Genomic DNA, 11,414 nt, shown 5'->3' with positions numbered 1-11,414 from the left:
AAAGGGGAAGGCGGGCGAGAGGAAGGAGCCGAGGAGACGGTGCAGACGTGGGGTTGTCAGAAACGGGCGGAGGATGGTGGAAGCGGTTGCGGTGACGCTGGGAGCACCGGGGAAGCCGGCTGAGTGCAAGGAGGACCCGGAGGATGTGATGGAGCAGGACAAGCCTCAGCCTTAATAAGGCAGCTGAGCCGTGTCGCAAGTTAAGAAAATGAACTGCGTGCTGGAAGGAAAAGGTTTGGGGGCACCCAGGGTAAGGAGGGGCATGGAAGAGATCGGCCCAGGGGCTCTAGAGAGAACTGGGGCAGGAGGCTGCCAGCCGACCGGGCGGGTTTGTGAAGGCCGGGTGCTGGCATGATGGCAGAATGCTTCTTAAACACAACATTGAAATGTGACATTGTGACAGGCCATGGCAGAAAGGCCAGGCAGGGGAGAAACCTGTCCAGGCACTAAGTCAATGGGTTCCCCAAGGGTGCCGAACAGCACCTGGTTCCACCCAGTTCTGTAGGGGGAGATGGGCCACAGACAGCAGTTTCCTCCCGGACCCTGCACAAAGCAGGTTGGACGAAGTCATGGGGGATACATGACTCCAGCAAACCCTGGGAAGGGTCAGGACTGTCACAGGACACTTGTAAAGCAACCGACTGGCCAAGGAGGAGCTGCTGGGCCAAACAAAGCAATGGGTTTCTAGGAAATCCCTGTGGGGCGGGGATGCAAATTCCCACCTCTGCCCTCGGCCTTTCAAAGTGATGCCCTGAGGAATGAGCCACTGGCTGCGAATACCTGTTCCCAGATGGAGGGACCGGCCTGCGGCACTCACAGATCCCCAGGGGTCGTGTTCGCAGCAGAAGCTGTGCTGAGCTTGGAAGCACTGAAAAGCCCCTGGGTGGGTTTGACGGGCTGCACCCCGGCCGGAGCCCTGGCTGGAGTCGGGGGAGGGATCCCTGGTAAGCCTAGTAGCAGGCGGGTGGGTTCGCTGATTGGTTTAACCCGTGTTCTCGGCAGTCCTGTCACCGTAAGCACCGAGGTGCTTCTTGGGGGGAGCTTGGTGGGGCCGGAGCTGTGGGGCTCATGGGGCTTGTAGCCTCGGAGGGGGCAGAAAAGCGGCCGGCTCGGCCAGTCTGATTTGGTGGGGATATCACAGTGCCAACAGGAAACCGGGAAGCCTGGAGCACCCGGCAGGAGGGAGAGCAAGGCGGGTCCTGCCCATGAGAGGTGGCGGCTGGCGTGCCAGGAGCCCAGGGCGGGTGCCCTGGCTGGGCCACGGAGGGACAGGACCAGTGCAGTTGCCCTAAGCGGTGACACCATCATCGCCCCTTCCTCAGCTACATGGCGCTCCGGCCATCTCCTAGCCTGGGGCGGCTACAGCCCCCCCTGCTGGGCCGTGAGGCTCACAGCGCCTGGCACTCAACTGCCCTTCTCCCGAGCGATCTCACTGGGTTGTGCAAGCGAGGCCGTGTCCTTATCTCCACTTCAGAGAGGGAAACTGAGGCACTGGGCAGGGCCGGGACTTGGCCAAGGTCACCCCATGGGCAGGCCGCGTCCACACACAAACGCTGTAGGAGTGTAACTGTACCAGGCTAGTTAACACATTACAGCCCCGGTGGGGGTACAATTATAGCCCTGCAACCGGGCTAGAACTATTCCCGGATGAGAAGGGTTGACGGGTCTGACCCTGGTACCAGGCACCTGTATCCTGGTGTCACTGCACACACACTGCTGTTGTATTGGCATAAATATATCAGCAAAACCGACCCCACCTGGACAAAAGTGTACGGGGTAGACTGGAAACTTTGGGACAGGACTGTCTCTTGCTCTGTGTCTGCAGAGCCTGGCACAAAAGGACCGTTATCTTGGTCACTGCGTGTCTATGCAGCGCCTGGCGCAACAGGGCCCTGATCTCAGTCACTGTTTGTCTGGGCAGCGCCCAGCCCGACAGGGCCCTGATCGGGGTCACTGTATGTGTGGGCAGCGCCCAGCCCGACGGGGCCCCGATCTCTGTCACTGTGTGTCTGGGCAGTGCCTGGCACGACGGGACCCTGATCTTGGTCACTGTGTATCTTGGCAGCGCCCGGCATGACGGGGCCCTGTGACTGGCGCACAAACCGCCCCCGGAGAGAGAGGGGTCAGGGAACTGCCCTGGGCCCTGGTGGCAGAGTTGCCAAGAGTCCCTTATTACAAGGGACGTCCCTTATCTTTCCATCTCCATCCAACAAGACCGGGAGCTGCTGAGTGCTGCAAAATGCAGCAAGAAAGATGCCTAGCGAAGGCAGGTGAGTCCTGCGTGTCGATGATGTTGATGATAATCTCAGGAGGCGAGGTGGCATCGGGGTGCTAAGAAAACACTCCTTGTTTGGTAAATAAAATGTAGGCTTGAGCCCTCAGCCATCCCTTCGGGCAGCTCTGCCCTGCCACACCCGCAGGGCCTTGCCCGGCCGGAGGAGGAACTTGGCAGGGAGCCGAGAGCAGCTCCCTTGAAAGGTGCCAGCGGAGGTGAGCAGGGCTGGGATTGGCAGCTCTGCAGAAGGAGATCGGAGGCAGGCCCAGAGGATGCTCTACTTGAGCTGGTGAGAGGGAAGGACTCTGGGCATTTGCAAGGTCGGAGACATCGCCTCAGGTTTGTTCAGGTCTGTGCTTTTCCCTCTGGCTTGGGGAGGCGGCAGGAAGTGACCCAGGAGGGTGACGAGCGGCGGGGGATGACACAGAGCTCTCTGGGAGCAGGGTTCAGCTGCCCGCCTTGTGGCTTGGACGGTGGCTGACGTGCTGTCCCCCCGGTGCGGCGTTCCCCAGCTCCCCAGGCTGGGTTGTGCTCTGTGCCCAGCCTTGCCCACGTTGGGATGAAGGTTCTGCCCCTGGGGTCGCGCTGCCAGGCCAGAATCGCTCCTTCCCCTCGGCGCGCAGTCTGTCAGCCCCGGTCGTGCTACGGAGCCCTGAGCCCTGCTGCACGAGCTCTGCTGGGTCTTCAGCAACTGCAGCCCCCTGCTGAAATCCCCCCCGACTCCTTCCTCCTCGGTGGCTGGGCTCCCAAACAGCATTGGCAAGACAGTTTATTAACCAGCTACTTGGCCCCACGCCCTGTCGCCTGCCTGGGTGCTTATAGACAGAAGCAGGTGCTGGTGCCCGGAGCTCATTCTGCTCCCAGCTCTGCAGGAACCCAGGTGGGCACATGCCAGCCCCTCTCTGCACCCCACGGGGCGCTGGTCTCCATGAACCAGCTCTGCCCCCCAGCACGGCTCTTCTCCCCGCAGCCCAGCTGGGGCTGTTAGGACAGCCAGAGCCACCGCCATGCCTGCTGCTCAAGGGGCTGCCATGGGGACTCGGGGAGCTCGGGGGGAAAGGGGATCTGGGCAGGGACAGGATGCTGCCCCCAGATGATAGTCCCAGCTTGGAGCCCGGGGCAGCCTGAGCGCAGGGGGATCTGCTACCCAGGGGCTCTGGGGGTGTTTGGCTCCAGCCCAGCAGTGCCCCTTTCCTAGGGGTTGCAGGCCGGCTGTGACGGGCTCGTGTCCCCACAGGGCCAAGCGAGAGGAAGATGCTGCTGCTGACGTTGGTCGTGTGGCTCTTAGCGCTCTGCGCCGTGTCACTCGGTGAGTTCGGATCCCCAGGGCTGGGGGTGCGGGGCAGGGCCTGGAATCCCTGAAGCAGCTGAGAACTGAGTGGGGAGGGCAGGGGAAATGGGGCTGGGGAGTGGGAGAGCAGGGACAGTGGGAGGAGCAGTGGCAACACCAGCTGATCCCCAGCTTCTACCAAGGCCCCGTTAGGAGGTTTCATGGTGAGAATGTCCCTGCAGCCTAGACATCGCCCCCTGGATCGGAGCAGGGCCCATCTACCCCGGTGTCCCGGCTCCAGCAGCGGCCAGTGCCAGATGCTCCAGAGGGAGCTGCCAGACACCCCCTAGTGGCCCATGATGGAATAACCCAGCCACAGGGGAATTTCCTTTCTGTTCCCCCCAAGTAGTGGCCCCAAGTCCTGGGGCGGGAACCCGTCCAGTCCCACCCACTGTGACGCTGGCTGTTCTTGTTCTCCACAGAAACCTCTGGTCCGTTGCTGGATCCTGCTCTTGGCCCAGTGACAGTCAGTGGCAGGGAGTTCCCCAGGCTGATTGTGCCCGATGAGCCTTTTCTCAGGGTCAGATGTTCTGACCTTCCAGTTTCTGGGGAGCTGGACTCCATCCTGTTCGTCCCGTCTCTGAAGGGACCAGGCCGAGGGGCAGCGGGGTCGACAGTGGGAGATCAGAAGGATCAGGGGCCTCCCAGATGGAGAGAGAGTGGAAAGGCTGCGAGCGGAGGGAACAGGTCGTAGGGATGCAAACGACCAGAGGGGTCAGAGAAGACAAACGGGTGCTGAGCCACACACCCTGGGCAGGAGCTTCCCCAGCCCCCACATGGTCTCCAGCCCAGCCCTTGCTTGGCCTCCCTCCAGCCTCGCCTGGCTCCCCGTTCACCCCTTTGCTGCCAGCAGCGGGTGCTGCTGCGGGGGCGAGCAGGCTCCCGGCCAGGCCTCTCTCCAGCCCCGTCACATTTAACACAGGGCTGCGCGTCCCCCCTGCGCCATGCACGGCCTTTGCTGGTCCCCACCCCCCACCCCATTGCCACGGCCTCGACCCCACTCAGCGCACCAGCCCTGGGCCTGATCCCGCTGCTTGGGCTGGGGCAGGTGGGGGGCACCCACATTAACCCAGCCCTTTCTCCCCTCCCCCGCATGGCACAGGCTGCCCCTCCATCGTCTCCCGCTCCCAGTGGGGGGGGGGGCCGGCCCCCAAAAAACAGGGTCCCGCTGAGGACCCTAGTGCGGTATGTCGTCCTCCACCAAAGAGCAGGGAATCGCTGCTTCACACCGGCCTCCTGCAGCCGGCTGGTCAGGCGCATCCAGAATTACCACACGTTCAAGAAGGACTGGTCTGACATTGCCTACAAGTGAGTGGGAGCGGGGTGGGGTGGGGGCCTCCCCATAGTTATGGGCTGACTCAGGGCCGCTGCCTCCAAGCAGCCACATGGGGGCGGCGGAGACCACACTCAGGGGGAGAGGGGACTTGTCCACAGCAAAGATTTGGTTTCTATATTTAATATTTTGGGGCTGAAAAGGGGGATTTGGGGAGGGGTGCACGCAGAGTCTCTGCTGCGGGGGAGGGGGAGTTAGGGGGCTTAGCGCCCCTGGCAGGGGGAGGCGGGGGGGGGCTGAGGGAGTCCCTGAAGAGCGGTGGATGGGACAGGGCAGTGATGGAGCTGGTGGGGGGATGGAGGGCCGCAGGGAGCCCCTGGGCTGTGCTACGAGCTCAGCTGACAGACGCCGCGTGGCCTGCGCCCTGCTGGTCTGTGACACTGCCCTGTTCCGGCGTTGTCGACACGTTTCCCTGGGGCCGGCCTGACGCCCCGCAACGAAAACCTGGCCAGAGATTTTACTCTGTGAAATGTTTTGAGATGGTGACGTCGGGGGGATGGAAACCCAGCTGGGAATTTTCCACGGGGCGGCAGGTCCCTGCGCTGTCCTTCTGCCCCAGATCTGGGCTGGCTACAGCCCTCACTTGGCCCCCAGCTGTGTCCCCCGGGGCAGCTTCCATCAGGGATGTTACACACAGCGCCACCTAATGGCCAAAGAGCACAATACAGGTTAGCCCCCCCATTCCAGTCCCTTTCCTGATTGGGTCTTTAGCTGCATGGCAGAGGATTGAGCTTCTAGCTCCAAGGGTCCCAGGTTCAAACCCGGGCAGGGCCAGCAACGACCCTGGGGGAGCTGCCGAGAGCGATGGGGAGGGGAGGGTGCGGCCGACGTGCCCGTGCGGGTCTCACACTGCGCTCTGCCTGCAGCTTCCTGATCGGTGAGGACGGCAGAGTCTACGAGGGCAGAGGCTGGAGCACCGTGGGGGCCCATGCCAAGAACTGGAACCGGATATCACTGGGATTCAGTTTCCTGGGCAACTTCTCCAGTACGTGGGTCCCGTTTGTACAGATTTCCCTGCTAGGCCCTGCCAGGAGCTGTCCCTCGAGCTGTAACTGTCCGTAGGGTTGTGCTGGCCTATGGGGCCAACCGGATACAGATCAGGACCTTCCTTCCCTTGGTCAGGCTAAGCCAAATGGATGGGGTTCTGGGTTACTTGCCTCCAGCCCCAGACACCCCTCCCTTCTCCCAGGGAGTGGCCGCAGACTCCTTCCCTCCAGCCCCTTCTGTTGCCAGCCTCCTGCTTACATAGGCCCCTCCAGCTGAGCCTGCTTCCAGTCATTTCCCCGCTCCCTTCTCCAGGTGCTGCCTGTACAGTCAATTGGGCCTAATTTACCCTGTCAGGGCCAGCGTGGGGAGCACACCCCAACACCCCTCCCGATCGCTAGAGTCCCCTCCAGAGCTGGGAATAGAACCCGGGAGTCCTGGCTCCCAGCCCTGCCTGCTTTAACCAGTGTACCTCACCCCCCACCCAGACCTGAGAATAGAACCCAGGAGTCCCAGCTCCCTGCTCTCACCACTAGACCAACTCATTTCACCGTGGCCATGGAGCAGCTCTCACCAGGTACTGACACTGGCCCTGCTGCCCTTGGCTGGGTCCCCCCAGTGACCTAGAGGTGACAGTCCAAGCTCCAGATACACCTCTGGGGGATATCAGCTGCCATGGGTCAGCAGAGTAACACTGATTTCCACCAGCTCAGGAGATGGGCCTGACAAACTCTGTCTTGTTTCTGCCCCAGCTTCTTCCACCTCACCCACCCTCCTCCCCAGCTCGCTAACAATTCCTGCTATTAAAAGTTGGGTGGAAGATTCCCGGCTCTTCCATTTGTTACAATCAGGCAATTTTTTTCAGTTCATTACAATCAGTCAGTTAAACCCTGACAACAATCGATGGTGGAAATTCACTCAAGGTAAATTGCCTGAGAAGAATCATAGAAGTGTATGACTGGAAGGGACCTCAAGAGGTCATCTAGTCCAGTCCCCTGCACTCAAGGCAGGACTAAGTATTCTAGGCCATCCCTGACAGGTGTTTGTCCAACCTGCTCTTAAAAATCTCCAGTGACGGAGATTCCACAACCTCCCTAGGCAATTTATTCCCGTGCTTCACCACCCTGACAGTTAGGAAGTTTTTCCTAATGTCCAACCTAAACCTCCCTTGCTGCAATTGCTTCTTGTCCTGTCTTCAGAAGTTAAGGAGGACAATTTTTCTCCCTCCTCCTTGTAACAACCTTTTAGGTACTTGAAAACTGTTATCATGTCCCCTCTCAGTCTTCTCTTCTCCAGACGAAACAAACCCAATTTTTTCAATCTTCCTTCATAGGTCAAGTTTTCTAGACCTTTTATCACTTTTGTTGCTTTTCTCTGATTTTCTCCGATTTGTCCACATCTTTCTTGAAATATGGCGCCCAGAACACAATACTCTAAGTGAGGCCTAATCAGCTCTGAGTAGAGCAGAAGAATTACTTCTTGTGTCTTGCTTACAACGCTCCTGCTAATACATCCCAGAATGATGTTTGCTTTTTTTCCAACAGCGTTACACTGTTGACTCATATTTAGCTTGTGATCCACTGTGGCCCCCAGATCCCTTTCCGGAGTACTCCTTCCTAGGCAGTCATTTCCCATTGGTGTGTATCTGACTGTTCCTTCCTAAATGGAGTACTTTGCATTTGTCCTTACTAAATTTCATCCTATTTACTTCAGACCATTTCTCTAGTTTGTCCAGATCATTTTGAATTATAATCCTTTCCTCCAAAGCACTTGCAACCCCTCCCAGCTTGGTATCATCTGCAAACTTTATAAGTGTACTCTCTATGCCATTATCTAAATCACTGATGAAGATATTGAACAGAACCGGACCCAGAACCCAGTCCCTGCGGGACCCCACTCATTATGCCCTTCCAGAATGACCGTGAATCACTGATAACTATTCTCTGGGAACAGTTTTCCAACCAGTTCTACACCCACCTTACAGTAGCTCCGTCTAGGTTGCATTTCCCTGGTTTGTTTATGAGAAGGTCATGCAAGACAGTATCAAAATTAAAGTCAAGATATACCACATCTACCACTTCCCCCCATCCACAAGGCTTGTTATCCTGGCAAAGAAAGCTATCAGGTTGGTTTGACATGATTTGTTCTTGACAAATACATGCTGACTGTTACTTAATTATCTTCTAGGTGTTTGCAAATTGATTGCTTAATTATTTGCTCCATTATCTTTCTGGGAACAGAAGTTAAGCTAACTGGTCTGTAATTCTCCACGTTGTCCTTATTTCCCTTTTTGTAGCTGGGCACTATATTTGCCCTTTTGCAGTCCTCTGGAATCTCTCCCATCTTCCATGACTGTTTGAAGATAATTGCTAATGGCTCACATATCTCCTCAGTCAGCTCCTTGAGTATTCTAGGATGCATTTCATCAGGTCCTGCTGACTTGAAAACATCTAACTTGTCTAAGTAATTTTTAACTTGTTCTTTCCCTATTTTAGCCTCTGATCCCACCTCATTTTCACTGGCATTCACTAGGTTTGACGTCCAATCACTGCTAACGTTTTTGGTGAAAACTGAAACAAAAAAAGTCATTAAGCACCTCTGCCATTTCCACATTTTCTGTTATTATCCCCCCCTCCACTCCATTGAGTAATGGCCCTACCCTGTCCTTGGTCTTCATCTTGCTTCTAATGTATTTGTAGAATATTTTCTTTTCACCCTTTATGTCTCTAGCTAGTTTACTCTCGTTTTGTGCCTTGGCCTTTCTAATTTTGTCCCTACATACTTCTATTATTTGTTTATATTCTTCCTTTGTAATTTGACCGAGTTTCCACTTTTTGTAGACTCTTTTTGAGTTTCAGATCATTGAAGATCTGGTTAAGACAGGGTGGTCTCTTACCATACATTCTATCTTTCCTACACAGTGGGATAGTTTGTTATTGTGCCCTTAATAACGTCTCTTTGAAAAACTGCCAACTCTCTTGAACTGTTTTTCCCTTTAGACTTGCTTCCCATGGGATCTTACCTACCCAACTCACTGAGTATGCTAAAGTCTGCCTTCTGGAAATCCATTATCTTTATTTTTCAGTTTTCCTTCCTACCATTCTTTAGAATCATGAACTCTGTCATCTCATGATCACTTTCACCTAAACTTGCCTTCCACTGTCGCCACCCCATTGCCATCTGGTGCACTGCCTTGTGGGAGATTTATGCAGGGCATTGTGGGACACCAGCCCCCCCAGGGAACAGAGGGAGCTTCAGGGGCAATTCCTCTGCTCCATCCCCTGATCTGCCCCTTTTGGGCTGTTTTTAGTTCCACACTCCCCTTGGCTCGCAGTTCCACACTCCCCTTGGCTCGCCGGCAGAGGCCTGGGTGTTGGACGGCCCAGTAGAGTTCCTGTGGCTGGCCTAGAGACAGGCCTGAGACCCTGCTGCAGCCAACTGTCACAGCGGCAGGTGCGCAGCCATGAAACTGGGACAACCGAGGCATGGCCGATGCCCACTCGGACCCCTGCCCGGCAGCTCTGTTCCCTGTGTGCCCGCCAGAGCCGATGCCCACTCTGACCCCTGCCCGGCAGCTCTGTTCCCTGTGTGCCCGCCAGAGCCAGACCCGCCGGCTCCGCCCACGATCATTTCTGCCTGTCAGCACCACAGGGCGAATCCAGCTCCGACTGGGCGAGGCAGAGCACAGCCTGGCGCAGGCATCCCCGCTCTGGAGCTGCACCCCAAAATCCTCAGGAAAGTAAGAACAAAATCCAGGGCTGCCCAAGCTGATCCAAGTCATCTGAGCTTTTGGGGGCCTCCCGTTTCCTCTGCAGCCTCCAGGGCTAGAATCTTCCCTTATGAGCTGGGTGCATCCTTGTTATGGGCTGGGTTAAACCCCCATTGATGGTTGGTGGGGGCGAGTGTGTGTGTGTGTGTGTGTGACACACCCCGGAAAAAGCTGGAGAGAGCGATTTTGGGTCTGGTGTTAGCTAAAGAGGCCCACGTATATTCTTGGTCAGAAACAAGGCTGCATCAAAGAAAATCCCAGACTCCATCAATTTCTACTTCCAGCTGGAAGGTTCCCAGGGCCCCGAACTTTGACAAGCCGCTTGACTTCCTTCGTTAAAAAAAGGACAACTCAGGCCCTCCGAGGATCCCAGGAATTCGGGAGTCTGGGGTTTTCAACACCCCGCCCCCCCACCCAAATAACAGCATCATGAAAGCCATAAGAGTCGGTGACGCGGCCCCCAGCAGGATGGTTGGCTGAGTCCTCGGTCGCTGGGCATAGGGCTGTGTGCTGGGGGGCTCAGAGCTTTGCTGGGATAACCAGCCGCTGGGGCGAAATGCCAAGCACAGACAGCTCAGACTGGACTTGCTGGCACATCTGGTTTAAATGGCACCTAAGTGGCATCAGGCTCTTGTGCCAGCTTTTGCCGTGGTGCGGCAGGGAGAGTTTTGCTGAGCGCATTGGGATCTGGGGTGGCCTCTTCTCAGTGGGGAATGAGCATGGGGATGCAGTTCCCTCCTGACTCCACCAGGGGGCGATAGCCCATTGCAGGGCAGGAGCCTTTGGTGACAGCCGCTGAGCCAGCGCATGTGGGTAAGTGGGGGCCACCCGCTAACCCGCCCAGCCTGGCACTAGTGCCCATCTGGCTAGAGATGGATCCCCCTGAGTGCTAGGCCCCGATCCAGCCGGGCACCCGTTTCTCCCTACTCTCAGTCCTTTCAATGCGGGGAAATGAAGAGTTAATCTGGGCTGTGCAGGGACGGGCCACCGTCTGTTCCCTTATCTCTCCATGTCCTTGGCCCGCACCTGTCAGTGCAGTGCGTCCAGGGTTAACCATTAAGCAGGACTTCCTGTTTGCCACCAAACGCAGCAGGACCGAACAGGGGAATTAGTAGGGTTGTTAGGGGTCCGGTTTTCAACCAGTATGCCTGGTCGAAAAGGGACCCTGGAGGCTCCAGTCAGCAATGCTGATCGGGCCATTAAAAGTTCTGTCGGTAGTGCAGCAGGCCTAAGGCAGGCTCCCTGCCTTCCCTGGCTCTGCACATCTTCCAAAAGTGGCCAGCTCCCAAGCAGAGGGGCGGCCAAGGAAGTTCCGCATCGCATCCGCAGCTCCTATTGGCCAGGAACCATGGCCAATGGAAGCTGCATGGGCGAGGTGCGGGCAGTGCGCACTGCGCAGAGCCGCCTGACCACACCTCCACCTAGGAGCTGGACATGACGTCCGCTTCCGGGAGCAGCGTGTAGCCAGAGCAGGCAGGGAGCCTGCCTTCGCCCCACTGTGCTGCCAACCAGGAGCCGCCTGATGTAAGTGCTGCCCGCACCCTGAACCCTCTGCCCCAGGTCAGAACCCCCTTCCACAACCTAACTCCCTCCCAGACCCCACAGCCCCTGCCCAGCCCTGAGCCTAGGGTGACCAGATGTCCTAATTTTCTAGGGACAGTCAAATATTGGGGGCTTTTTCTTATGTAGGAGCCTATTACCTCCTACCCCCATCCCAATTTTT

General features: G+C 57.1%; 1 protein-coding gene across 1 annotated transcript; it reads left to right on the top strand.

The window, feature by feature from the left end:
- Nucleotides 1-208: 208 nt before the first annotated feature.
- Nucleotides 209-9,331, top strand: PGLYRP1 (peptidoglycan recognition protein 1). Its single transcript, XM_073322399.1, is given in 6 exon segments — nucleotides 209-233; nucleotides 3,513-3,584; nucleotides 4,708-4,742; nucleotides 4,744-4,913; nucleotides 5,805-5,940; nucleotides 9,233-9,331. Coding segments are annotated over 6 exon segments (537 nt in total).
- Nucleotides 9,332-11,414: the final 2,083 nt, after the last annotated feature.

Source organism: Lepidochelys kempii, chromosome 23 (assembly GCF_965140265.1).
Source record: "Lepidochelys kempii isolate rLepKem1 chromosome 23, rLepKem1.hap2, whole genome shotgun sequence".
NCBI classification, from domain to species: Eukaryota; Metazoa; Chordata; order Testudines; family Cheloniidae; genus Lepidochelys; species Lepidochelys kempii.
This window is presented reverse-complemented; position numbering and strand designations above follow the sequence as displayed.